Raw genomic sequence first — 23,410 nt, forward strand, 5'->3', positions numbered from 1 at the left:
GTGGAGTTTAGGTGGGGGTGGAACTTAGGCAGAGGGGTGACACTTGAGTGTGCGGCGAGGCCTAGGCTCAGGACCCAACCAGCAGGAAAAGGCCTTGGGGGCAGGGCGTAGGTGGGTAATGTTCAAGCATGGGGCAGCGCCTCTGCTTAGGACCTGTGTGGAAGGGGAGAGGCAGCACCTCCAAAGGAGGGCCTCCTGAGTGTGGAGTTCTGGAGTTTGGAGGTAAGGCCCTGGGTGAGGGTATGTGGGTGGAGTTTAGGCCCAGCGTGTTGGAGGGGGTCTCAGAGGGGGTCTCCGAGTGTAGAGGTAGGGCCCTGGGTGGGGGTGTAGGGGCAGGGCTTCGGCTCTGCATGGCAGGAGGGAGGCTCTGAGGGCAGAGGTTTAGGCCCTGGAGCCCAGGAGGCTCCCTGGTGCCTAAGGGGACAGGGAAAGCACTGGCCGCATTCCCTTCTGTTCTTCCGCCTCCCCCATGGTCTCCCCCAGGGTCTCCCTCATCCCTGCTGGACCCTTAACCATGGGTGGGTCCCACTGGGTATAGGAACTCCTTCCCTCCCCCAGCCACCCCTCAGGGGTGCCAATCCTGTATGTCTGGCCTTTACTTTTGCTCCCCTTTCCCTCCCACTCCTTCAGGACCCATGCAGCTGGAGGGGGCCTAGGTAGGCAGAGGATCAGGCCCTGGATCTCAGCAGGCTCCTGGGGGCCCAAGTGGGCAGGGGAAATCTGGCCACGCTCCCTTTTGATCCTCTGCCCTCCCAGTGTTCCCCCAATTTCCCCCTTCAGGCATGGGATCCCTTCCCCTCCCCCCAGCCACCCCTCAGGGGCACCAGTCCCATCCCGACTCCACTTCTCCTCCCTCACTACCCACCACGGCCCAAGTCCTACCCAGTCACTGAGGGTTCCTCCCATCCCCTTAGGTGTCCATGGTCCCCCACTGGTGCCTGGTAGATGCCCTAGTTGTGCGGAGACACTAATTCCGCTATCTTGTCCGCTATCTTGACTCCGCCCCCAAAGGTGATTAATATTAAAACTAAGGGCAAGCACACATCAGCCATGCAAGGAGCGGGCAGCACTGTCCCCGCTGGGCAGAGGCTCCAGGAGGAGGTGAGTGGAGCAGTCTTGGGTCTTGGTCTGACTTCCGCTTCTCTGGGAGGTGACAAGGCCCTTTCTGGGGAACTCATGAGCAAGGTCACGAGTGAGTCTTGGGAAACACTGGTCTCTCCACAGTCGGGTGCCTGGCAAGACTGAGGTGTAGACCAGGTGCTGGACATGCAGCAGAAGTTCAGTCAGTGAGAGTGGGCTGCTCTGTCCTTTCTGTATCTGAGCCCACCGTGGTATACCTCCCGCTCTCAGGGAAAAGTTGGAAACTTCTGTGAGTGATATGTGTGTCCTCAGCAGAGTCTGAGGGGAGAGACCCTCATTAGCACATGGTCAAGACAAGCCAAGTACCGATGAGAAGCTGGCCCAAGTTCTCTTGGGCTTTCTGTCCTCGGGTTAAGAAGATGGCCTGATGGAAGGGGGGTCTTGATGATGACAGTCCATATGCTGGGTCACACTGCTGCAGTGTGGCTCAGTTGCCCTCCATAGGTGCTGCAGAGCTGTCACCTTGGGATCACCTTTTACCATCCTCCAGGGGATTCCCTCCTCATCTCTCGTGTTGGGTTTCCTTTATCTCTAGTCTTCCACTTTCTTGGTTACCTCTTTTGTTTTGAAGGAGCACATCCTTCAGTACCTTCAAAGGGGTGCTGGAAAGATAAAAGTTTAGACAACTTACTTGTCTGGAAATATCTTTCATAATTGTTGAGAACTTGTCGAGAACTTGTCTGGGTATAGAAATTTTGAAGGCTTTGCTCTATTGTTTTCCTGCTTCTAATGCTGGTTTGGGGAAGTCTACAGCCATTCTGCTTCCAATCCTTTGTGACCTCTTCTGTAACTGCTTCCCCTGGCCCCATCTTATTCTCTGTGAAAGGTTGTAGAAACTTCCTTGTGTTCTGAAATTTCATGATGATGTGCCATGGTGCTGGTCTGTTTTCATCTGCTGCGTTGGGTGCTAACTGGGCCCTTTGAGTCTGGGAGCACCTTTTAGTTGTAGGAAATTTTCTTGAGTAATTTCATTAATTCTTTCCTTTCTGTTTTCTCCTTTTAAAAAAAATTTATTTATTTATTTATTTACTTTTGGCTGCATTGGGTCTTCGTTGCTGTGTGCAGGCTTTTTCTAGTTGCGGCAAGTGGGGGCTACTCTTTGTTGCGGTGCATGGACTTCTCATTGCGGTGGCTTCTCTTGTTGCAGAGCATGGGCTCTAGGCACGGGGGCTTCAGTAGTTGTGGCACATGGGCTCTAGACTGCAGGCTCAGTAGTTGTGGCGCATGGGCATAGTTGCTCCATGGCACGTAGGATCTTCCCGGACCAGGGCTCGAACCCGTGTCCCCTTTTTGAAGGCTTTGCTCTATTGTTTTCCTGCTTCTAATGCTGGTTTGGGGAAGTCTACAGCCATTCTGCTTCCAATCCTTTGTGACCTCTTCTGTAACTGCTTCCCCTGGCCCCATCTTATTCTCTGTGAAAGGTTGTAGAAACTTCCTTGTGTTCTGAAATTTCATGATGATGTGCCATGGTGCTGGTCTGTTTTCATCTGCTGCGTTGGGTGCTAACTGGGCCCTTTGAGTCTGGGAGCACCTTTTAGTTGTAGGAAATTTTCTTGAGTAATTTCATTAATTCTTTCCTTTCTGTTTTCTCCTTTTAAAAAAAATTTATTTATTTATTTATTTACTTTTGGCTGCATTGGGTCTTCGTTGCTGTGTGCAGGCTTTTTCTAGTTGCGGCAAGTGGGGGCTACTCTTTGTTGCGGTGCATGGACTTCTCATTGCGGTGGCTTCTCTTGTTGCAGAGCATGGGCTCTAGGCATGGGGGCTTCAGTAGTTGTGGCACATGGGCTCTAGACTGCAGGCTCAGTAGTTGTGGCGCATGGGCATAGTTGCTCCATGGCACGTAGGATCTTCCCGGACCAGGGCTCGAACCCGTGTCCCCTGCATTGGCAGGTGGATTCTTAACCACTGCACCACCAGGGAAGTCCCTCTCCTTTCTTTCTGGAGCTTCTATTATAGAGATGATACACCTCTGGTCTGGTCCTCCAATTTTCTTATCTTTTTTCCTGATGGTTCAAGTCTCTTGGTCTTACTGTTTTACTTTCTGGGAGATTTTTCAACTTTATCTTCCTAATCCTTTCATTAAGTTTTTTTATTTCTGCTGAAATGTTTTTGATTTCAAAGAACCCTTTGATTGTTCTCATTTTGTTCTTGTTTAGTGAATGCGATATTTCCTTCTGCCTCTCGGGCGTCACTAATGATAGGCTTCCCCACCTTCCTAGGTAGTCTCTTTTTCCTCCATTTTCCTCATTTTGATTGTTGTGCTGTATCTTGGTCTCCATCTGTTGAGTCTGGGGCTTATCCCAGAGAGTTGGAGATCCTTGGCTGGCTGCTCCTGTGTAAAGTTGGGCAACAAAAGAGGTGACTGGGAGCTTGATGCAGGTAGTTGGGGGAACCATGGACAGTAATATTGCCTTTTGGTCTTTGGTCAGATTCTCTAGAGAAGCCTCCTCCCAACTTCCTGCCTGAGGGGTAAAGGCTTGACTACCAACATTCTGGGAGTGGATTGTGGAAGTGGGCTAGTGTCTCAGCATTCATTTCATTTTCCTGTTCTTAGCGTGGTACCTGTGCTCTCAACTACACCTGGTGCCTGAAGCCCAGAAACCTTTTCCACCTTTTTGAGAGAGAATGAGCTTCCAGACCAATGCAGTGTTAGTTATTGGGCTGTTACTGGGACACAGGGTGTGGGGAGGGGATTTGGCATTAGCCATCAACTAGTCCTTATTTCAATCCACCCATCATCCCACTTCCAGAGGTACTTGGTGCCTTTGGAGGATTCTGCAGTACAGACTGGAAGAGTCTCGGACAGCTTCTCAGATCTACTAAGTCCATCGCCATGTGACCACCTGCTTTCCAGCTTACAACAGTTCTGTTATTTTCTTCCTCTCCTTCTCCCCCTGCCCTTGTAGGCTTGTGATTAAAAAAAAAAAAAATCATCCCTTTTCTAAAGTTGTAATGGGATTCCAGGGAGGAGCAAAATTAGATGTATGTGTTCAATGCACCATTTTTACTCAAGGTCCCTCCTATGCTTGGATTTGCGTTTAGACATTGTATTCAGTTCCAAAATCTGTCTTTTCATGACACTCGTACCACTATGATCTAATTAATGTTATTTTGTAGTGTCTTCTGAAAATTTGAAAGGTAAATACCTCCTTGTTATTATTCCTTTTTAATATTTTTTCTGGCTATTCTCTCATATGTAGTCTTCCAGTTGAACTTCGGAATTATTCTGTTGGATTTTAACAGTTTTTTGATGGAGATTGTGTTAAATTTATAGATTAATTTGGAGGAGAATCAACCTGCAATCCAGGATAGTGTCATTGTGTCTCCAATTACTGAGGTCTTCTTTTGTTTTGGGGAAGAGGTTTGACTATATTGTATTACTCTCTGTGTAGTCTTCATACATTCCTTATTTTTGTTTATACCTAGATATTTTGTGGGGTTTGTTCCTATAGTCAATAAGCCTCTTTTCCCACTCTCTTTCCTAGCCGGTCACTGTTATGTACAAGAAAGGTATTGATCTTTGCAAACTGATTCTATGTAAGATGAGAATTAACTATTTCTTGTAGGTTTGGTAAAACTCTTCTATAAAACCTTCTGGGCTTTTCTTTGACTGCTTTTTTCCATTTCTTCTAAGGTTTATTCAGGTTTTCTACTTGAGCCAACAGTTAGTGTATATTCTCTATTTAGTCTAGGCTTATTAGAACTGTGTTTTAATTTCTGGTGTTTAGGGTTTGAGGGTCTTCTTTCTTGTTTTCTCTGATTTTGCTCTACGGTAGTTGCTGTGGACATGATTTTTGAGTTTCCTTTTTTCCTAACGTAGTCAGATTTGGAACTTGTTCTGCACGTGCTTGAACAGGACACATTTTCTGGTTGTTGGGCTTAAACATTAGGTTGATTTAGTAATTAAAATCTTCTACAGTAATGCAAATCCTACCTAATGTTTTATCTAATTCATCTGTTTTTTTTCTGGAATAAATGTATTAAAATGCACACAGAACTGTGGCTTTGCCTGTTTTCTCTTTGTATCAGGTTGAAGCTCTGTTAGGTGAAAAAAGTTCATATCTTTTATATCTTCTCAATGAATTTTTATCAGTTTGTCCCTTTAATGTCTTGGATTTTATATATATATATATATATTTTTTTTTTTTTTTGCGGTACGCGGGCCTCTCACTGCTGTGGCCTCTCCCGTTGCGGAGCATGAAGCTCTGTTAGGTGAAAAAAGTTCATATCTTTTATATCTTCTCAATGAATTTTTATCAGTTTGTCCCTTTAATGTCTTGGATTTTATATATATATATATATATATTTTTTTTTTTTTTGCGGTACGCGGGCCTCTCACTGCTGTGGCCTCTCCCGTTGCGGAGCACAGGTTCAGGACGCGCAGGCTCAGCGGCCATGGCTCACGGGCCCTGCCGCTCCGCGACATGTGGGATCTTCCCGGACCGGGGCACGAACCCGTGTCCCCTGCATCGGCAGGCGGACTCTCAACCACTGTGCCACCAGGGAAGCCCTTGGATTATATTTTATCTCATGAATATCATTACCCCTGGTTTCTTTTTGTTGGCAATTACATGGTAACTCTCTCTTCACCCCGTTTGTTTGAACTCTTCCTGGGTAATTTTGTTTTAGTTACACCTTGTATAAGTAATTTACAGCAGGATTTTGTGCCAGCTCCTGCTCCTTTGCCAGCCACCTTACTTTTGTTCTTGCTGCCCACCCCCCTTCGCCGCCCCCAGCCTGGGCTTCCTGGCCCTGCTGTACCTGCCTCTCCTTCCAGCCCAACTCCCAGCTCCCAAGGGCACCCCCCGCCTCCCCACCGCTGGCCCTGTGCCCCTCCGGTCGAATCTCTGCACGGGCTCCTACCCCTCACAGCCTTGCAGTTATCTGTGAGGCACCGAGGCATACAAGACCCTTGGCCCCTGTCTTCTGAGGAGCCCTCCACTCAAGTGGAGAAGACAGATAATGCCCAAGTAAATTCACAAATGACATTCAAACTGCAAATGGTGGTATGTTCCATGAAGGAAGACACTGGGGGAAGGGAGAGCCTATTTTAATTTAGGATGAAATAGGGCAAGTTGCCCTGAGGGGGGCACATTTCAGCTGACACCTGGAGGATGAGAGGGAGGAAGCCCAGTGAGGAATGAGGGGAAGATCATTCCATGGAGAGGGGACAGCAGTCTTTCCCATCACTGAGCAGTGGTGTCTCAAGGCTCCGTGCCCCTCCTCCCCTTGTCGGTGTGCAGCTGGCCCTGAGCGGGGAGGCAGAGGGGGACCGACACATCTGAGTCCATTGCAGGAGGCAGTGGGTCCCTGGCACCAAGGGCTGCAGGTCCCCTTCCCTCTAGACCTTTTGGGGGGGGCTTCTGCTGGACCTGATAGTGTTGCAGGAAGGGGGACCCCTTCCAGGGCCCGAGAGTGGGCTCTTGTCTAACACTCGGAAATGAATTGTCTGACGGCACACACATGCTGACAAAGCAGGAGACTTTATTGTGAAGGGGTGCCCGGTGAAGAGCAGGAGGGTCAGGGACCCCAGGAGAACTGCTCTGCCATGTGGCTTGCAGTCTCAGGTTTTACGGTGATGCAACTAGTGTCTGGGTTGTCTCTGGCCAATCATTTTGACTCAGGGTCCTTCCTGGTGGCCCACGCATCTCTCAGCCAAGATGGATTCCAGCGAGGAGGAATCTGAGAGGTTGGGAGTACATATGGACTGGCATCTCCTTTTGACCTTTCCCGAATTCTTCCAGTTGGTGGTGCCTTGTTAGTTCTGTGTTCCTTACCAGGACCTCCTGTCATAAAACAGCTCATGCAAATGGTTACCTGGCCAGGGTGGGCAGTTTTGCTCAGTGGTTCCCCTCACAATAGGAAGGCTAAATTTGGGCAGGAGCAGAAAGGACATCCGAGGAGAGGCCAGTGCGGCAAAGGCCTGGGCGTGGGATTTGCACAGGGACAGCAAACACCCAGGCACCCTTGAACCTACAGAGCCAGCACTTGCTGTGTGATGCTCCCATGGCATTTACAGACTCAGGTCCCTGGGGTTTCTCTTCTCCAGGATAAACATGCTTGTTTCTATCAGTTTCAGTTTTCCCACACCATCCCTTGGTGCTGGTGAAGGACACAGGTCACTGGGGCACATTAACAACTTTGGATGACATGACTTGGGCTGGGTTCCAGCCCCTTCTCTGTGGTGTGACTTGTCTGAGTCACTTAATCTTCCTGGGGTTCCTTGATGCTAACATGGGGACAGTAATGAGGTTAGTGAGGAGCCTCCCATTTGCTGTGAGGATCAGATGGCTGCTGGACATAGTGGAGGTTTGTTACTGTGAGGGGCTGTGCACATGCCCCACCCTGCCACCAGATGCAGGGGCAGCAGGGTCCGGCAGGGGCGTGTGATCCAGGGGCTGTGGCTGCTGTGACCCACTTGTTCCCCTGGAGGGCAGGCACTTCAGGATGCCCTGGATGCAGTTCTGCTTCCCCTATTCCATCCTCTCCACAGACTGTTATTGACTATTTGAGGAATTCTGTCTGACCCGCTGTAGAGACTCTAAAACGAGGGACAGCTTTTGGAAGCTTCCTGTTGTGTCATCCTTTGCCTGAGACATGAACCGTCCAGAAAGGTCTCCCCAGCACAGGGAATGCCAGGAACTAAAATCCCTGCGGTTACCCATTGAGAAGATAGGGTCCTGCCATAGACACCTCCGCTCAGGGAAGCCTCGGCCTGCCGGGGTCCAGTCTTCTCCCATCTACTATGGGTCAGCCACCCAGGGGGGACCAGCGGCTTCTCCTTGTGGGGAGGCTGTGCATAGAGGGCGATTGAGTCAGGAGCCGGGGCAGCATCGTCCTCCCACCTCAGCAGGAGATGGGCAGTGCCAACTTCTCGTTAGTGGGCCAGTTGCAAGCATGCAAGAGCTCCAGGCGGAGGAGGGGAGGGTGACAGAGAGGTCCGAGGGACCAAGAGGAGCTGAGGCCTTTAGACCAAGCAGGCAACCCAGTGCAGGTGGACAGGCCCTGAAGGCCGGGATTGGTTTCAGGGAATCACTAGGCAGCCAGCTGAGGACCTGAGGGATAGGCCCGCTAGAACCAGACTGTGGTTGGGGTCTCTGCGTGGCCTAGCCTTTAGGATCGGGCCCATTGTAGGGAAACTGAGGAGACATCCAAGAATGACAAGGTAGAACATCCACCTGGCTGCTGGGTCCCATCAGCACTCATGTGGCCCCAGGTCTGGGCGCCTGGCAGACCCTGCTGACCTTGGAGCTGTTCCCTACATCCTGCCAGGCCTGAGCAGGGCTGGGGCTTCCAGGGACCCGACTGTAGGGTGGAGCTGTCACCTTCGAGGTGCCCCGAGCGGCCCTGTCTTCCTCCCTTCATCTGCACTTTACTTTGGATTTGGGCACATCTCTACAGGGGCTGGGTCTTGGGAGGGGTGTTCTAGAACATAATGTCCAACCCACCCTCTAAAATTATCATGATTGAGATAATAATGATAACAATAATTATGCTTGTGGTGAAATTAACATTTCTAATGCATTCTTAGAAAACATTGCTGTTTTTAATGGGCTTGTAACATACAGTTTAGTTAAAAACTGAGCTTGCTCAGCAGAAGCAGCTGCAAGATGTACCCCAGCCAGCCCTGGCCTGATGGCAGCCCCATTCCCTCCCCCAGAAAATGTCAGGAGGAGTCACTGCACGGTGACTTCTTGGGTTAGGGTTGGGGGCACACTCTAATGCCTTCAGAGGTTAAGTGGGCAGCAAGGCCGGCAGACCAGGCAGTGGGCCCCTGTGTCCCGTTTCCAGGCATGGCCGTCACTCCACAGCTCAGTGTAAACTCCCCTCCCCCACTACAGTGACTCATTTCTTAATTTCTCAGACAAGCTGGCTATTCTAGGTTTTAACATGAAATCTCCAAATTTTGAAATACTATCAACCAAATAAGGTATTTAAAAAACACCACATGGCCCTAACAGGCACCCCCATGGTCTGGTTTTGCTCAGGGACCACCTGTCAGTGACCCCTGGCTTGACAGGGGCAGAGGGTAACTAATCCAGCCTCTTCCCTGGGAAGAGTTTTTTATGGAAATTACCATCTTTCTGCTTCCCAAGGTGGTTCTGAAGGTGACCTGTCCCTGCTTGTTGAAAATGCAAAGAAATAAATGTGTAAAAATAGAGTAGCAATTCCTCAAACCCACTGTCAGGTTTAAGTAGCTGATGTCTCTCCCCTGGGAGCAGCAAGGATGGCCCGGAATCATCTCCAGACAGCCCAGCAGAAGGATGAGCTCTGCACTGGCGCTCTCCCTGGAGTGGCCCTGGGCAGTGCCTGCCGTGTGCACGTGTGTGCGTGTGTGTGCCTGTGCATACTGGGGGGCACACGGGGGACTACAGGGCTGGGGCGGGGGCACAAGGACCCCAGGAGGTAAGGAATGCCAGCAGACGCTCAGCCCTGGCACTAGCCCATTCCTCTTTTCTGTGCAGCCCTTCCCCCTTTGCTGCTCCTTCACCTCCACTTTTCCTTCCATAGCCATGTGGCAGGTTTGTGCCTGAAACCTAACAGACAGCAGGTGTAAAGAAGAGAGCTTCTGGCTGGCTGGGGGGCTCTCTCAGTCTTCTGGTCTGTAAAATGGAGGCAATAACGCACATCAAAGAGGCCTGTTGTCAGCACTGGATGAGGAGACATACTCGGAGGGCCTGGCTGCCTCACTGTGCCTCCAGAGGAGGCCGTGGAAAAGGGCTTAGGGGACAAGTGAGAAGAATTGTTCTGGAAGACTCTTTGATGATGTCATGATAACCTGAGGTCCTAGGTTCTTCCCAGGGCAAGAGTCTCTGAGACACACCTGTTCCTCCCCCGACCGGGAGTGCCAAGGAGGGGCAGGACCCTGGGGTCAAGGACCTGGCGTGGACACAGAGACCAGTGCAGGGTAATGAGGGGCTTCCAGAGGCTTTGGCACTGGGACTAATTGGACACTGTGCTCTGTGGCTGCCAGCGATGCTGAAGGTCAGCCTGGCCAACTCAGCTGCAATCCTGAGAGGTAGGGGCCAGGTCTCTGGTCCATGGTGGGCTCCAGGCCCAGTGGGAAAGTAGAAGGGGATTGAGACAGATGCTGCAGCTCTGCAGATGGTGCAATGACATCCTGGGGTCCTGGGCCTGATGCGATCCAGCCCCTGGCCCCCTCAGCTGCGGCCCCTAAGGCCCCATGCCCCAGATGGTCTTCCCCGCTCTGAGCCAGGTGTTTAGCCTGTGGGGGACGGAGTGAGCCCCTGCCAGGCAGACTGTGTGGGAGTTGTTATAAGAGGGGCTCATCCTGGTTGCTGCATGATTCAGTCAGGCAACCTTTCATCTCTTTGGCACTTGGCATCAGGGGCAAGCACGGTTCTGGGCTTGGGGGGCACCCATGGCCTGACCCCAACCCAGGAGTTGAGTGGGCAGGCCTGGCACAGAGATGAGGGACCTAGCTCCAGCCAGGGACTGACCAGAAAGTTCCAGAAGGGGAGCTGTCTGAAAAGACACTGTGAAACACGTACCACCTGGGCTGGGCCTCAGTTTCCCCGGTTATAAATGGGGAGACCAGCTCTTTGGCACTGGGTGGCCCTTTGGGAGTGAGCGAGTGGGTGAATAGGTGAAAAGAGTCCACCCTGCCCATCCAGCTTCCCACCCTGTCTGTTCATTGCTGGGTGCCGAACTTGGCCTCTGTGATGGCCGAGCTGTGGGTTTGCATGCTGCTGGGTCTGAGCTGACTTGGTACATCACTGCTGCCCTCCCTAAACCTCAGTTTGCTCGTCTGTGAAATGGGGACAGAAATGCCCTCGGTTAGGGTGCTGTGATGATGACAAGCTGATGGCCAAGCTGGCACCTGGCAGGTGCCGAGTTGCCTCTGAGTGGGGTTTTGTCCTGCTGCGGTGTCCCTGGGCTGCGGTGAGCCTGGGCTGCTGCTACAGGCTGTGTCCTCTCTCCTTCCAGGGATCTCCTCAGGCAGCCTGGACAACCTCAGCCGTGCCCTGGGCATCCTGGAGGAGCGAGTAAACAGCTCCAGGCAGAGGGTGCGCAGGCATGCTGCCGACGACGACTACAACATCGAGGTCCTGCTGGGGGTGGACGACTCTGTGGTCCAGTTCCACGGGAAGGAGCATGTGCAGAAGTACCTGCTCACCCTCATGAACATTGTGAGTGGGGGCGGGGCACTGGGGGCGGGGCTGGGAGGCTAGGGGTGCAGGTGGGCCAGGGCAGCTGTGCTTGCCACGGTTTCCTGGTGGAGCTGGGGGTGAGTGGCCTGGTCACAGGGAGGCTGTCTGGGTCTACAGGTGAGAAAAGGTGACCCTCCCATCGATTTTGTGGAACCTCAGTTTTCTCCTCTGCAAAGGGCGGGTGGAGGGGGTTGGTTCTGACTTGGCAAGGCTGTTTACATGCTAAGGCAGCTTTCCAGAAACTCATCATTTGTGTACCAGTTTTCTTAATTTTTCATCAAACCCACATGGTATAGGCTGTGTATTTTCCTGTAAATCAACTGACTTTTTTTTTTTAACTTAAAATTATTTACAGAGGCAACCTCGCTTTATTGTAAAGGTAACCTGGAAGTAAGATGTAAAGCGATGTTATTCAAATCCAGCTAGACAGTCCTACCTTCTGCCGGGTCTGCACCACAGCCCACGATGTTCAAATGGGAGATTAGTGTGTGTTAAAGAGGAGGACAGACAGACCGACACCCATCCGAGGTTTCTCCTTGAGGTAGTTAGAGGAAGTGAAGATGGAAGAGAGCATCCGTTTCTCCCTGTGAGGTTGGGCTCCTTAACTGGGTGACTGGGTGCCACCTAAGCCTCCTGTGGCACCACAGGACGCCTGCCCTGTCTACCCAATCCTGAGAGATTAAGCTGTTACCCCGCCCCTCATTCCAGCCCCTTCCACCCCAGGAGGTATAGGATGCTGACCTTGTAGAAAATGCAGTTCCTGCCTGTGCCTGGGGTGGCGTGGAGGTCCTGCCCCTCACTGCCTGGTGCCTCAGTTGAGCCCTGCTGGGAGAATATTAGGGGTTGGAGGGAGATGCAGTGGGCCTGCAACCAGGACACACTGTGGGCCGAGCATTGTGGGAGGAGTGGATTTGTGGAAGGAAGCCTGGACTTGTAGGGGGCTGGAGGTGGGCAGGGAAGCCCAGGGGATATGGAGCTCTAAAGCAGAAGGGCTGCTCCCCAGCCTGTCAGTGAACTGGGTCCTCCAGAGGTCCAGCTGGTGGCGAGCAGTGAGGGGGCAGGACATTTACTCCTGGCCTGGTTCTCAGCTCTGCTTCCTGGGCCATGGTGAGCCCCTGGGAATTCAGCTGGTCCTTGGGCAAGACCTCCCAGAGCCCTAGTGAAGAGATAGGTCAGGGGCAAGAAGGAGGATATGAATGAGGTGGTCACTGGACCAGGAGTAAACCCCTGCCTGCTGGCCTGTCTTCCTCTCCACCTGCCTTAGGTAAGTCATTGACCCTCTGGAACGCAGCCGTCTCATCTGCAAAGCAGGGCCGAAGTCTGTTAACATTTGCAGATGTTATTTTATTTTGGACAGTGTTGTCACACTTAATCTCACTTATTTTTGAAAAGTACCTTTAATATAATAATAGTAATAATAATACCATGATGGCTACAAATATTGAGCTCTTAATATGTGACTCTGTGTGCCAGGCTTGTGCTAGTCACTTATCGTGCATTATCTTTGGAAATCTTCACACTAACTCTATAAAATTGGTAGATATAAAATCTTGTCTGCCTTCAAAATATATGTCTTTCCCCAACTATTATACTGCCCTCCAACCCAGTGGACAAAAGGACTGGTTGTGGAATTCGAGAGTCCTGAATCCTGGTAAAGGAAAACTACTTGTTTCTTCACACCGGAATTAGCATACACCCCACAGAGTAAGAGCTCAGTCTCATAAGATGGGCCCCCACTTCAAAGGCCGAGCTCAACTCCCAGGTTGTCAGCTGTGCTTCTTACCAACCAGCTCCTCAGGTTTAATAATTTACTAGAACAGTTCACAGACCTCAGGAAACCACTTTACTTAGTATCATCGATTTATTATAAAGCACACAACTGAGGAAAAGCCAAATGGAAGAATGCACAGGGCAAGGCATGGGGAAGGTGCATGGAGCTTCCCTGGTCTCTCTGGATGCACCACCATCCCAGCAACTCATGTGTTCACCAACCTGGAAGCTCTCCGAACTTCATTGTTTAGGGTTTTATGGAGGTTTTATTTTGCAGGCATGATTGGTGAAATCACTGGCCATGGGTGATTGAACTCAATCTCCAGCTTTTCTCTCCTCCCTGAAAGTTGGGGGTGGGGCTGAAAGTTCCAACTCTCTAATCATACAGTTGGTTCCTCTGGCTACCAGCCCCCATCCTGAACTATCTAGGGGCCCACCAAGAATCGCTTCATTAACATAAACTCAGGTAAGGTTGAAAGGGGCACATTATGAATAACAAAAGATGCTCCTCTCACCCCTATCATTAAGGAAATTACAAGTGTTTTAGGAGGTCTGTGCCAGGAAGGAGGGGCAGAGACCATATATATATATATATATATTTCTTATTATTTTGCACCTGGGTTACCCCCGACCCCACCACTACCAGGTATGTCACTGAGAATGGGCTTCAGTCTTCTAAGCCTTGGTTTTCTCATCTTTAAAATGGGCAATAATTTTCATCTTGAGTTGTCGGTGAGGATTAAATGAGATGATGAAGGTGAACGTGCTTTACAGTCTCTAAATAAATGTGGTTTTGCTATTGTGACGATGACAATATCTAGTTTAGCGACAGCAGGTTTAGAATTCTTCTTGACAAGTGCGGCAAGGACTCTGAGTGTCTTCCTGAGGCTGGTGGATTAAATCCGCCTTTTCCCTGGTGTGCAGGGTCCCTCTGTCACACACACCTTATGCCCATGAGCTGGTAGGAGGAAGTCTAGAACTTTGTCTTGGTTTTGCCAGTTAACTTCAATTTATTCATTTACACCCCCGTGATCCAACTGTACCTCAATTTTGGATAAGGGTGTGGCTTGGTTAGTTTCTTGAAAAGCATGAGAAATATAAAAATTCTTAAACTGAAACAAATTTGATCATAACAGAAAGGGATTTTAGGAGGTGAATCGGAGGAGCTGAGAAAGAGTACTTGGGCCGTGTCTTTTTTCCCCTGTTGCATCCGGCAAGCGGTGCTTGTTCCAGGCACAGCGGCTGGTCCTGCAGAGGCAGAGGGCCTGGTGGACACTCCTGGGCTCAGGGAGACACGGCAGTGGGGGGTATCTGTACCTCCAACCTGAGCTCCCACCCTAAGAGTGCAGTGTGGTTGAGGGAGATGAGGCCCCCTGCTTGGATCCTGTGTTGCCTTGACAATACCCTCTAAGGCTCAGTGTCTTCATCCAGGGTACGTGCATGCCCTGGGAAGAGTCCCTGGGGATGATCTAAGGCACATGAGCCCTTTGGCGGTCTTGGGGAGGAGGGGGATTGAGGAGGCAGGAATATTTGAGAAAAGATGAGCTTCTTTAGCAGTGCTGTCCAATAGAACTTGCCGCATTGCTGGAAATGCTCTAATTCTGCGTGTCCAATACAACAGCCGCCAGCCACCCTGACCCTTGAGCGCTTGAAATGTGGCGTGTAATTGAAGACCTGAAATTTTAATTTAATTATGTTCCAATAGAATTTTTGTTTTAATTTTTAAAAAATTTTAATTATGAAAAAATATATAAAATCTACCATCTTCACGGTTGATAAGGGAGCAGCAGTTCAGTGACATTTAGTATACTCACATTATGATGCACCCATCACCACCACCCATCTCCAGAACTCTCTTCATCTTACAAAACTGACACTCTGTACCCGTTCAACAGTAACTCCCATTTGCCCCCTCTCCCCAGCCCTTGGGAAGCACCATTCTACTTTCCGCCTGCCGTGCCCTTCCTCTGAACTTGACGAGCACATGGCGCTAAATGGCGGCGTGGGTGGCCCTGGTGTGTGGGGGCCTTTAGACCCGGTAGGTGCAGGCCCACCTGAAGCTGCAGCCAGAGCCCCATGTGACCCTACAAGGCCTGGCCAGGGTAGGGCTCCCTCTTCTTGTAAGCGCACAGCTGGTCTTGTGGCTTCCCAGCATTTGGAGCCAAAGCAGCAATGTGGAGGACAGATGTGGCGGCAGCCGGCCCTGACTGTGCTCCAAGTGAGGCATTTGGTCAGCAGGGAGGACAGCCAGGACCAGGATGGAAGTAATCCCAGCTCCCAAGGCTGGGGGCCAGCCCTGGGAGGACAGTCTGTCCCCTGAGGGAGGTCACAGAGGCCCTGGGAGGAGGGTCTGGTGGGGGTCCCGATGGCAAAAGACCTGGGGAATGTGGGCTCCAAGGAGCAGCAGAGGCCAAGGTGTCGGGCCAGGTGTCGGCGTGGCTCAGCCCTGGCAGCTCTAAGCCAGCTTGGTCTCCCTCATCGTTCAGTTATTCTGCTTGCAGGACTCCCTTTGGGGTCTCTTTGTGGCAGACCCTCGGCTGGGACGTGGGTCCTGGTGTGACACCGACATTTCAGGTTCATCAAATATCCACATGCTTCCCTCCCTTCCATTTCCCAGCCTCCCTTGCACCTCATTTTTGGGGGCTGTGTGGCTAGTTTTAGCTAAAGGCCTGTGTGGAAGGAAATGACATAGGTCACCTCTTGGCCAAGGCAGCTGAGAGCCAGTGTGTCCACTCCCTCTCTCTCTCTCCTGCCACAGTGACCTTGGAAGTCATATGTCCCAGTAGCTGCAGCCACAGAATGGGGCAGGGCCACCCAACCCGCATAAGCCTGTGATGTGTGCAAGGAAACACACACCAGCCTTTACTGTATTAAAGCCACTGAACTGTGGTAGATTCTCTGTTAACTGCAACACAGCCCGTCCTATTCTAATACACACAGCTCCTATCCACACAGGACGATCAGCAAATGTTTACCGGGCATCACCTCTATGTCAGCCGTGAAATAGGGCCAATGTGGGGAACGAGGGGCCCAAGTAAGAAGGGAAGTTGGAGGCAAGGAAGGCCAGTCAATAGAGGGACTTGGATGTGACTCTAAGGGCAGTAGGAAATTGCTAGAGGTGTTACTTCCTTCCAACATTAATGGGCAAGACATTTAATGCCCTTTTTTCATAGGAAAATGGGAATTAATCCATCCCTCATTCCATCTCAGACTCTCGAGGGTCAGAAGGGTTGGAAATATTTGCTGAGCATTTCGAGAGAGCCACCTGGATGTAGAAAGGGTCTCATGGTGTTCAGAACCCTCCCACAAACCCATTCAAGCACCTCTTTCGAGGTCCAGTTTCCTTCTTTTCTTCCTCAAATCTAGAAAAGTAACATTCTTTGTTTATTAAAATATGCTATATTTAACATGTACCATATACTATTTATGATGGAAAATTAGAATATATTCATATAGGTTTGTGAATGTTTTCTCCTATCAATTATTGCCTAGTACTTCATTTTAATGATGACATAGCATTGCACCACATGACTGTAGCATACTTTTTAGGTTGATTGATGGATTGAATTGAATTGAATTGAATTGAACCATTGAATTGATTATTTATATGACTCATGTAACAAAATTTATTTCCCTTTTAGATGTTAGTTTGGCCACTAATAGTAATGAATATCATTATAGCTGAAACTATTACTCATCCTTTACTATTTCCTTAAACTAAGTTCCTAAAAGTACAATTCTTGATCTGCAGTTATGTGCAGTTTAAAGCTTTCTATGTCAGAAAGCTTTCTGTTCATTTTCACCTATTCATGTTCCATTGAGTAAATGCCCATCTCCTCACCTCTTCACACTGCCAAATCCTTTTTAGATGTGACAGTTTGATAGCTACAACAGGGATATACTTTTTGTTGTAAGTTGTAGGTATTTGATGGTAAGGAGGTCCCATTTAAAAATATATATTTTTTTTAAAACAGTGATCATCTTATATTTTTATGATTGACCTATTCATGTTCTTTATTCCACTGGGACTTTAGCTTCTTTTGTGTTAATCTGAAGAACTGTTGTATTAAAATAGGTTAATTTTTTGTCTGATGTTTGTGTGGGAAATGTTTTCCCCAGTTGTGCTGTTTGCCTTTTGTTTTATTTTGTTTGGGGTTGGTTTGTTGATGGCTTACATTTTTGTGTGTAGTCATGTCCTGAGATCTTTTCCTCCCTGGTTTTTCCCTTGGGGGCTGTCTTTGGCATTTCATGCCCTCTCCAGAAGTTAATCTTCTGGAGTTTCTTTCTGGTTGCCCCCAACAGTGACTCCCATGGCCTGTTGTCAGCAGCATCATTTCCCAAACCCCAGCCCTCACCGACCACCTGACCATTCTTGCTGTGCATTCAGCTGCAGCAACCCCATACCCAGAATGTCTCCTGGGTACAAAACTCCCGGGGCCAAGTGCAAATTGAAAATGTGGTTCTCTTATTCAAAGAGCAGGAAAAAGTGTCATAAAAGGTACATATACAAAGCCTTTTCCTTTCGTATACAGTCTTTCAACTTGTCAAGATTTTAAAATTTTCTATTTATTATCACTCTAAGTGAAGAAAAATTTGGATTTTTAATTATAATCATGCATTTTACCATTCATCTTTATATTGTACAGGGCCTGTTTTAAATGCAGGTATTAGAACATTTAACTAGCATAGGGAATCACCAAAATTAAACAGATTTGTACTTTATGGCTTGTGCCCGACGGGTGCCGCAGGCTGACCAGAAGTTCAGACAAAGCACCAACCAGACTTAAGAAGGTTGGGAGGAGGAAGAGAGGTCCCCCAGGAGTGGAGCCATGAGGGAGCACTCCCTGAGGGCCCCCGGTCCTGGCCAGTGATGCAGGTGTGCCCCCAGGGCCTGACAGCTGCCTGTCTTGTCTCCCGACAGCTGCCACTGAAAGAACACAGGGCATCTCCCCTTCCCATGGGCCGACCACCCCAACTCAGGTCATGCCCTGCCCCAAGATGCCCCAGGGCACATGTGTCCACCTGACCCTCCCTGCACCTGCATGCAGGCCCCTGCAGTGGTCACTGAGTGGGGAGTAGGAAGCCAGGAGCCTGTCCTGTGGAAGTGGGACCACATGTGAGCCAAGGCTTCCCTGTCCCAGTGGATTTCACTCACAAAACACAAATTCAAAGGTTAAATGATGAATTTCAAGATGGTAACCACAGAGCATTAAGCCCAAGTGCAGAGCCCTCCTGGGCGCAGGTCCTGGTCACTCGCCCCTGAACCCAGGAACCTGAGCCTGTGCTTCCTGCCTCAGGGCCTGTTCTTATAGCCCATCCCCATCCTCTACTCGTCTGGAGGCTCAGCTCAAATCTACCACTGCTCTCGGCTCTCTGCCCAGATGAAGAAAGCTGGTGCCTTCTGAGCACTGAGGCCAGGCTGCGGGTTGAGGCCTCATCCCTTGGGGCCCTCTGCACTGATTTTTACCTCTCGTACACCGTAGCCTTGAGATTGCTGGCAAACCCAGGATGAAGCCCTGTGTCCTGGGCCCAGGGTCCTTTAACCGGGCCAGAGAAGCTGGGACCCCTTGGGGAAGGCTGCCGGAGAGCCTCATCCACATGTTTGAGGGAGGAGGGTTCTCGATCCCACCACCAGTAGGCTGTGAGGATGGAGCTGGGAGCACTGGCAGATATGCGGCCCCTCCAGCCATGCTGGCTCCTCCAGGGCCCATGCCCCACACTGCTGCTGGCTCCCGCCTTGGTCCCCTACTTAGGTGTGCCTCTCCAGCGCTGGCCTCCCCCTGCCGCCATCCCGTTCCTGCTCCTCCCAAGTCTTCAACTCTGGCTCATCTTCTGACCTTCACCAGGCTCAGCCCTGAGGACAAGGAACTCCCCCCTTCCCGGGCCCCCCTCTGCACTGGGAACTGCGGTCCTGTTGACCCCTCTTCCTTGGAAACGGGCTTCCTGCCTTGCCTGGAGCTCCCAGGCTGGGAGGCAGTCAACACACCTGAATGTGCCTGCTGCTGACTCTGGTGCCGGCCCTTGAGCTAGTCTGTGCTTTCAAACTCAGTGCTGTGGCAGTGCGAGCCTGGCACCCCAAGGAGCCGTGCAGTGACGCAGCCCTCATGTTCGCGGCACCTCCAGTTACCTTGTCAGGCGTGGGCAGTGGGTCTTCTCTGGGCTCAGGTGAATGGGAGGCCAGGGAGGAATGCCTTCGGGGACTACTCGAGAGCCATTATTAAAGCCATTATTAAAGTAATATGTTTACAAATGCACTTTTAAAAGTAAAACCTATTCATGCCAGGACTTCAAGAAATATAAAACGTAGGCACAAGGCTAGTGCTTCCTATATGGCTTATAGCATTTCACTAAAGCATTAATTTCAATCCTACTCTTCCCTGAGCAACCAAAGGGCTTGGTGGTTGCTCGGGCTCTCAGGATCCACAGAGACCTAGCGCTGCTGCCTGACTGAGCTGCTGGTCTGCTTGCACTCCTTCTAGATGTGAGGCAGGCCAGTGTGTTGGGTGATGACCTGCCCCAGAAGACGGCTCTTTGCTCCTGGGAGCACGTCCTCTCAGGAGGCCTGCCGGAGGCTGCTGAGGCCACGGAACAGATGTGAGGTGTCTCCCCCTAAAGTGCCACTTTTTCCAAATGGCAAGCATTTTAAAACATCAATTTTATATGAAAGTAAACTGGGACATATTACTGAGTTAAAGCAAAATTCGCCTGAATTTTTCAAGATGAACTGGAGCATCTAAAGCAGGGTTGCCAAAACTATAGCCCAAACCCGGCCCATCATCTGTTTTTGAAAATAAAGTTTTACTGGCCATGCCATTCATTTATGAATTGTCTATGGCTGCTTTTGTACTACAATGGTGGAGCTGAGTAGTTGGCATAGAGACCATACGGCCCACAAAGCCACTATCTGGCTCTCAAGAAGTGTTCGCTCTCAGGGTGTAAAGAAATCTTCTACTTGCTTAGGGCCCACCTTGAGCTGTGGCCCCAGCACTTTATAGTTGCATTTGCCTCCCACTCTTGTCAGTGCACACGGGCATACGTGTTAGGGAAGCATTGGGCGTAGAATGAGGACCAGCTTTGGAGTCAGAAGCAGTTGCATCCTAATCCTGGCTTTTACCTACCTGGCAAAGTTCCTGCCTTGCCCTGAACTTGGTTTCTTCATCTTTAAACCTCCCACACACTCTGATCCATAAAGACTGGCACGCTCACTGACAAGAAGTACCCCCCTGAGACAAGCTCCCTCTCTTCCTCTTCAGGCCTCTGAGCCCCTGCAGCTAGAGCAACCCTTTCTTGCTGGCCATTGCAGGAACCTCACACTTGAGCTGAGCTCCACCCTCTGCCTGCTCAGACCCCAGCCCACCCCCACCCCAGCTTTGCCAGCCATGGGTCTGTGAGGTCACTTTGGGGATTCTTTTTAAAGCAACTGAGTGAGCATTTTAAAACAACATAGTAGGAGGAGCAAGATTTCTGGGACAGCAGAGCTGCCCCTCCCACCTGGGCTAATTGCTCATGTTCTGGAAGAATTCCTGGCCCCCCACCCCAAGCATCTCTTCTGTCAGGGGCAGACACACTCCTTAGGCTCATGGAGAACGTGGGATCCAAAGGGGCTTCTGAGCTTTCAGAGCCAAGGCCATACCCTTTGACCCTTCCTAGTGTGGGATCAGTCCTCTGTACAGTATTTTCTTAAGCATTTTTTGTTGAATGATTTCTGCCTGTGCCAGGATTCAGATATTTTCCCTCTTTTCTTTTCTAATTTAATCCAGAAATTGGCCTGGGCTCACCAAAGCCTTGCCAGGATTTGCAAACAATCAGAGGCACATGGGCTCCAGTTCTCATCAACTTCCAAGAATGCTGGGGACACGTGGTGATGGTGGGGAAGGCAGCGACAGGACAGGAATGTTTTCTGCTGTCTAGGGGGTGATCTCGTGAACTGGCCACAGAGCTGCAAACCCGCCAGGGGGAAAGCGCAGACCCAAGTCCCGTTCACGTGTCTCTGGCTCTGGTTCCTGGGGAAGAGAAAAACATCTCTGAAACTGGACACTGAAACTTGGTTCCCTTAAGCTGAAGGGAAGCAAGCAGCGCTCCCGGGGCAAGAGGGACACATTTGGGTTTGGCCCTGGCCGTAGCAAAGGATGTGAGGATGGGGAGAAGAAGTTCCCACAGTCATACAGCAGCTCCCCAGGCCCCAGGGTCTGCTGGTGCTGTGGCCACAGCCGGACGTTCCTGGCACCGTTCCTGTTCCTCATGCTTGTCCCGCTGGCCTGAGAGCATGGCCCTGTGTGCCACCAGGAAGTATGACTATCAGGGCCAGCAGTGTGTGAGGCTGATACAGTACATAGAAGAGGGCAGCGCTCTCAGATGCTGACAGGAGCCAGGCAGGAGGCCTAATCAGGGTGTCCAGGCTGTGGACAATAGGGAGTGGTGGGGACTGGGGCGACAGGAGAGGCTACACCTCTGGAGATCCCCTCCTGGGTTCCGTTCACTTGTGGTCATTTGGGAATAAACAGGCACACTCTTGTGAGCTCCCCACCCCACCCCGCCGAGAAGCTGGAAATCCAACTTTTACAGGAAATCTTATTACTTTTCAATGTTGGCAACAAATTGAAATTAAGACCTCACACTGCAGTAGTGAATCAGAACATGACTGGCCGGTCAGCGGGTGGATTGTTCCTTCAGGCCTAGAAGAAAGGAAGCTACTGCCTGCCCTGCCCTGCCCTGCTGTATGCCGTGATGGGGGATAATTAGTGCCACCTCCTAGGGCTGTTGTGAGCATGGCTTGAGTTAAACACCAGAAAAGTGCTTAGTGGCACTCTGGGCACATGGAGAGCATGCCTCAAGTGTGAGCTGTCCCCGGTCATGTATTCGCTCCTTGGGCGCTCTCAGAACCCTGGTCTAAATGGGCCCCACTCTGGACCCTGGGGTGCAGAAGCGGGCAGTCGTGTCCCTATGCTCAGAGAGATTGGAGCACGCGAGGGGTGGAGAGCAGGGCAAGGAATCCGTAATTTCATCCTGGTTAATATGCCTGCTGATCATGCAAGTACCACAGGGTCATAGGGAAGGGCGCCTCAGATGAGGGCCCCTTGAGCTGTCCCTAATGCAGAGGCAGAGTTGACCAGGAGGGGAGCATGGTGTAAAGGCTCAGCGGCATCTCCACATCACAGTGCAAGGTTGGGCCCGACTGGAGTGTAGGGTGCTTGGGGAGAGGCAGGAATGAGGTTGGCAAAGCCTTCTGTGCCAGGCTAAGGGGCTTGGGATCCACCAACATACTGTCAGGGGAGTCATGAGTTTGCTTTGGGGTCTAAAGAGACAGAAACATCTCTCTTAGGGAGTTTGGGGTTCATGCCTTCTACTATTGGAAATGCCTCTCCCTATGGCCTAAGAGGCTGAGTTTTCACACATGCTGGCCCCAGGCAAGGAGGCACTTATATGATGGCTCTACGTTGCCCCAGTGGCCCTGTGAGGTTCCCTTTCCTGGATAAGGTCGCTGAGGCTCAGAGAGGCTGGGTGGCACAGGTAGGGTGTGGCAGATGGGATTCCCATACCTGTGTGGCCTGGGTGCCAGTCCTCTCCCCGCTGCCCACGGCTCCGACGGTCTTTTCCATCCATGGCTCTCCTGGCTTTTCCCCTTGGCTTCTTCATCTGTTGTGTCTTCCTGTTCTCTCTAGGGTTTGCTCACCTAGCCACCCACTCATTCACTTAGTGCATGTCTCTAGAATACCTGCTATGTGCCAGACAACAGTTTTAGGTGCTGAGAATGTCGTGTTAGCAGGCCTGAGGCCCTTCCTGCATGAAGTCACATTCCAGTGGGGACGGGGGTGGACAGTAGCTGCCCCGTCCTCCCAGGGATGATGATGCAGGCAGAGAACGTTCTGAGGGGGGGGAGCCGAGGCCTGTCCTTACCTCTGCCTCTTCTTCCCTGAAGTGTGCAGCAGTCTCCTGCCCCCCTGGACTCCCCCACACCTCCCTCCCCACTCTGGGAGGTCCCCTGAAAGCTGATGAGGGAAGCCTCAGAGCAGCCTGTCCTCGGCCTCCCTGGGGGAGCTGGCAGTTGTCAAAGCAGGAGTGAGAGTCCCCCGAATGAGGAGGGCCGGGTAGTGTCACTCTTTGGTGACAGCTCTGGGCAGCTGCAGAGCTTGTCTCCCGCAAGCTCCAGCAAGGAGGTGACAGCAGAGCTAGAAGAGCAGAGAGCACCGTCTGGCTGTCCCTCCCCATCCAGGTTCCTCCTTGGCTGCCCCCTGTGCTTCAGGAGTTGTAGCTGAGTGACCCTGGAGTTCTCCTCCACTGCCCAGGGGGCCCTTTGTTGGCATGTCTCAGGGAGGTTAGGGGTT

At 51.0% G+C, this 23,410-nt stretch overlaps 1 protein-coding gene across 1 annotated transcript in view; it reads left to right on the top strand.

Moving 5' to 3' along the window:
- Positions 1-23,410, top strand: part of ADAMTS2 (ADAM metallopeptidase with thrombospondin type 1 motif 2) — a 241,542-nt gene that overhangs the window by 135,135 nt on the left and 82,997 nt on the right. Inside the window, exon 4 of the mRNA XM_024116347.2 lies at positions 11,092-11,294. Within this exon, the coding sequence (XP_023972115.1) occupies positions 11,092-11,294 (203 nt within the window). The remainder of the gene's footprint in view (positions 1-11,091; positions 11,295-23,410) is intronic.

This window comes from Physeter macrocephalus, chromosome 2, assembly GCF_002837175.3.
Source record: "Physeter macrocephalus isolate SW-GA chromosome 2, ASM283717v5, whole genome shotgun sequence".
Taxonomy (NCBI): domain Eukaryota; kingdom Metazoa; phylum Chordata; class Mammalia; order Artiodactyla; family Physeteridae; genus Physeter; species Physeter macrocephalus.